At 50.7% G+C, this 5,000-nt stretch overlaps 2 protein-coding genes across 2 annotated transcripts in view; one reads left to right on the forward strand and one right to left on the reverse strand.

Annotated features, from left to right (window-relative positions):
- LOC135108051 (hydroxylysine kinase-like) overlaps nt 1-5,000 on the reverse strand; it is a 62,324-nt gene that overhangs the window by 14,410 nt on the left and 42,914 nt on the right. The window lies entirely within an intron of this gene.
- Nucleotides 823-5,000, forward strand: part of LOC135108052 (twist-related protein 2-like) — a 24,123-nt gene continuing 19,945 nt past the window's right edge. The window contains exon 1 of the mRNA XM_064018642.1: nt 823-1,879. Within this exon, the coding sequence (XP_063874712.1) occupies nt 1,278-1,874 (597 nt within the window). The 5' untranslated portion in view covers nt 823-1,277 and the 3' untranslated portion in view covers nt 1,875-1,879. The remainder of the gene's footprint in view (nt 1,880-5,000) is intronic.

Raw genomic sequence — 5,000 nt, forward strand, 5'->3', positions numbered from 1 at the left:
GTGAGTCATCAGGGAACACAAGACCAAACTGACAAGCGTTGCTCAAAAATACTCACCTTGATATTCAACTTTTCTTTTTTTTTCTTTTATGACTTTGGAAGAGTGAATCTCTCTCTCTCTCTCTCTCTCTCTCTCTCTCTCTCTCTCTCTCTCTCTCTCTCTCTCTCTCTCTCTCTCTCTCTCTCGCTGCTGCTGATGTTGTTGTTGCTGCAGGAATAACAGCACACACACACACACACACACACACACACACATCTAGGCAGCCTTGTCAAGTCAGCCCTGATGGACTATATACCTTCACGGTTGTCAGCTGTCAACACACGATCGACATGGCCAGATAGAGATCAGCATTAGCGGTGCCTTCATCCCTCTGGCACTCCTTGGCCACCGGCACTCTTGACATTCAGACAGATGTCCCGTGCTCCCCTGGCTACTGGTGCCCCACACGTGGCCCTCCCCTCTGGCCTGTCACACCATCGCGGCCCAGGTAGCCCCTCCAGGCACGGGGACGCGCGTGCAGGTCTCCATCGTGTTAGTTGAGAGGAATGACGCTGGGAGAGGCCGTGGGAGGGTCGCCACAGTGGGGGCGGTGGGCGGGGGTGGCATGGACAGTAGTACACGCCCGACACCCTCGCTCTAAGGCCCCGCGCCCAGTGAGCAGCCCGCGGCATGGCCTAGCTCGAATGGCGGGCGACGACAAGCTGCAGCTGATTGGCTGGGAGGCTGGTGGGGAGGAGTTTTGCAGGTGGCCCGCCCCTCTGAGGAGTGCCCGCTGTCGCCCTCATTCGCGCCTTAATTGATAAGAATTATAAAACACCAAACACCTGTTTTATGCACAAAACAGCGCCGGCCAGTCAGGCCTGGAGGTCATGGATGCATGCTCCTCTATGGGAGGCTGACGCCGCCTGTAAGCAGAATGGGTGGGCCCCTAAAGGACTGAGAGGCACGGCGGCAACCAGTGCCAGTGCCAGGGTGCCACATCGTCTGGAGATACAGGCTGCCTCAGCAGCAAGCCACCCCGGACACCAGTGGTAGTGGTTGTCGGTATCACCTCCGGCGTTGGTCTGTCGCTCCGCCACACCGCCAGGGAAAACGTGTTTCCCGCCGCCGGGTCTAGTGTCCTCACGCGAGTGGCGAGGGTTTTGTGCGACACCCAGTGACCAAGAGCACGACTCCAAAGTGTGTATGTGAGCACGACGCCGCGGCTGTGGCGGGACCGAGGGCTCCGGGTGGTGTCGCAGCAGGCTGGGGATGGTGAGTGCCTGGCGACGCTCGTGATGGTGCAGCGCGGGGAAGACGCCATGCAGGGACAGATGGTGACCGTCAAGTGCGAGTACTCGCCGCCGCCCTACACCCTTCCGCTGCAGGAGTTCACGGACAGTCATGAGCCTGTGCGGCGTGCGCCCCCCGCCTTCACCTCCCTCATGGAGGACCTTAGTCCGCGCAGCTCGTGTGGCGGCCATGAGTCGCAGACCACGTCGGGGGAGGACGAGCCACGCGGCCGTAAGCGGCGCCTCGATGAAGACTCAGAGGAGGGACGGCTGGCTAAGGCGAGGAAAAAGTCTCCGCAAAGCTCTGAGGAGCTGCAGCAGGCGCGGGTGCTGGCCAACGTGCGGGAGCGGCAGCGGACGCAGAGCCTCAACGAGGCGTTCACGTCGCTGCGCAAGATCATCCCCACGCTGCCCTCCGACAAGCTGTCCAAGATCCAGACCCTCAAGCTGGCCATCCGCTACATTGACTTCTTGTACCAGGTGCTGGACACCGACGCGCACGACCAGCGGCTCTCCTCCTCCTGCACCTACGTGGCCCACGAGCGTCTCAGCTACGCCTTCAACGTGTGGCGCATGGAGGGTGCCTGGGGCGGTCACCTATAATACAGGTGAGGCGCCGCGTGTGTGTGTATGTGTGTGTGTGTGTGTGTGTTTGTATGAGGGGGGAGAATTTCCTTGGCACCTCCGCCAGGAACTCGATACCCTTAGGAGGAGGAAATTGGGATAAGATATCAGACCGTTCATCAGCGAGGGAGGGAGGGAGGGAGGAAGGAAGGTAAGGAGGGAGGGAGGGAGAGACAAATCCTCCCCACCTCACCGTGACACCGTCCGCGACACCATCCTGCCCTGCCCTCGCCATTCACTGAGGCAGTGACCTGACTTCACTGCCCTGAGGAGGTCAGTGTCGCTGGTCAGCAGAATGAAGCCGCCTTGACCTCCCTGGCCTTCCCTCATACAGGCGCGCCACTTCTCTTTTTCCATTTCCCTCTCTCTTGTTCCCGTCTATGTAGCTTCACGTGTAATAACACCTTCTCGTCTTCCACATCCATGTCACTCTACTCTCCCCGCATCCCTGTTCTTTACCCTTCCATTCCTTCCATTCCCTCTCACTCCACCTCGTGTCCTGCAGCGGCGCGGCTCCTCTGAGGGCGCCGCACTCGTCCTGGCGTCTGTTAGTCACGCGGGACCTTTGAGGAACACTACTGCTTGTTAAGAGATCCTTCGCCACCTTATGTCACCACGTGTGTGTGTGTGTGTGTGTGTGTGTGTGTGTGTGTGTGTGTGTGTGTGTGTGTGTGTGTGTGTTTCCACAGGCTCAGCACGAGGTATGGAGGGAGATGAGGGGAGGGGAGGTAAGAGGAGGTGAGGGGAGGAGAGGGGAGGTAAGGGGACTCGCTAAACAATCGTCGCTGAAGGATTGTTCGTTTATTTGTGTTGGGCGTCGCGGGCGACGGAGGCAGCGACGGCGGCGGCGGGGTGAAGGCGTCTTAGGCGTCACCAGATGCTGTGTAACTCAAACTCCTCAGCGCCAGTGGGATGGAGAGGGGAGGGAGAGGGAAGGGAGAGGGGAAGGAGAGGGGAAAGGTCACTACCTCCCCAGGTCACTATTGATAAGAGGAAACACAGCGGCCTCAGTCCTTCCCCTCACCTGAATCATTCCCCTTCCCTTCCCCTCACCTGACCTCCTTTCCTTCCCTCCTTTCTCTCTCCTCTTTCTTATCTTCCCTCACCTGATCTCTTCCCCCTTCCTTCCCTTCTCTCTCTCTCTCTCTCTCTCTCTCTCTCTCTCTCTCTCTCTCTCTCTCTCTCTCTCTCTCTCTCTCTCTCTCTCTCTCTCTCTCTTTCTTATCCTTTCCCACTTCATCTCTTCCTCTTTCTTTCCTTCCCTCTTCTCTTTCTTATCCCTCCTTACCTGATTTCTTCTTTCTCCTTCACTTCCCCTCACCTTCATTCTCCTTTTCCTCTCACTTAATCCTTCCCATCATATCACCTCTACCTTTCCTCCTCTCTCTTTCTCTCCTTTTCCCTCTCTTTCTTCCCTCCCTTATCAACAAATATACCCATCACTTATCTTTTTTCTTTTTCACATATCCTACTCCTACTTCCTTAACCTTTTCTACCTTTCCTTCCCTTTCACCGCACCTACCCTCTCCATATCCTCTCCATTCACCAGACCCTCCTCTCTTTCTCTCTGTTCGCTCTCATATGACCTTTAATCTCCTCACCTCTCCTTTCCTCTCTCCTCAATCTGACGGGAACGAGGACGCGGCGGCTGGAGGTCGAGAAGGGAGTGTTTTATTTGCACCTCCTGCGAGCAAGACGACTCCCCATCACCGCCAATGGCTTCCACGTGTGCCTGTTCATACATCAACGTCCTCTTGTCAGTCGCTCCTCATTCCCCCTAGTCTAGTTCGTTTGCGTCTTTGAAAATCATGAAGGGATGACGAGAAGAGGAAAGAGAAATGTGAATATTCATGGTTTAATTATTAATGTCACTGGGATTACTATTCTTTTATTCTTAGATTATTATTCATAAGTCTTTTACAATCCCCTCTATCTTGAATCTTCTAATCTCAACGCTATGAATTCGGTAGCCATAACCACAGCACCTTATCGCAATAATCACCGTACATCACCACAGCCACATCTCTCCACCGGCCATCACACTCACGGCCAGGCGCAACACGGCACCATACCACACCATCAGTCACCACACAACACCTTAGATGATTTTGTTAATTCCTGCGACGGCTCCGTGATACTCAGCTAGTTCAGTATTGTGCCTTGTAATATTCTTATTTGTATGCAATTCTAATTTATAATAGATTGTTTTTATAAGTTTCATGAGGTCACGAGGATTCTACGAGCTAAATCTATTGGTTGTCAGGTTCTTAAAGGAATTTATCAGTTTTCTATTGATTTATGGAAGGGAAACTTGTGAAGATAGAAAAAAAGAATGGAAAATAACATACGACAGATGACGGATTAAAAGTAGATTCCTTCTACTTCCTTCGGAGTTATAAAGAAAAAAAAAATGGAGAAACTATGATGTGTAGTAAAGATGAAAGTTGTCAGGCTAAAAAGTACATTTCTCATGTTTTTTTTTTTTTACTTAAGGGTAGATAAGACTGTGGACAAAGAAACCTTATAGTGACGTGAAAAAATCCGAGAAAAGATGAAGTGTGGTAGGAGGTAAAAGTTGGCTGGCTGAAAATAAAGAACCTTATCTTTACTAGGAATAGATAATGAAAGGAGATTTACAGAGTGAAGAAAGGTGGAGAAAAAATGGAAAAAAAAGAAAAATAACAAGTGATAAAAGTTGATTGGGTAAAAAAAAGTCTTCATTTTCTCTCTTTGATGGATAGAAAGAAAATGAAGAAAGAGGGTTACAGAGATAAGATGAAACGAAGAAAGATGGATAAAAAATGAGAGAAAAAAATAACAAGTAATGAACGTTGTCAGGATGAAAGTAACTCGCTCTCAGTTTCTTTTTAAAGGATAGAAAATACGTGAAAAAATAGCTACAGATATTTTGAAGAAGGATGGATAAAGACGAAAAAAAAAAAAGCCAGTGATAAAAACTTATTAATTAAAAGTATCTCACCATTAATTAATAAAGGATAAAAAGGTATTAAAAGGAAGAGTTACAAAAGATTAGACAAGTCAAAGTAAGATGGATTAAAGATAAAACAAAGTGATAAGACTTAGAAAAAAAGAAAAGAAGAGTTT

This window comes from Scylla paramamosain, chromosome 16 (genome assembly GCF_035594125.1).
Source record: "Scylla paramamosain isolate STU-SP2022 chromosome 16, ASM3559412v1, whole genome shotgun sequence".
Lineage (NCBI taxonomy): Eukaryota > Metazoa > Arthropoda > Malacostraca > Decapoda > Portunidae > Scylla > Scylla paramamosain.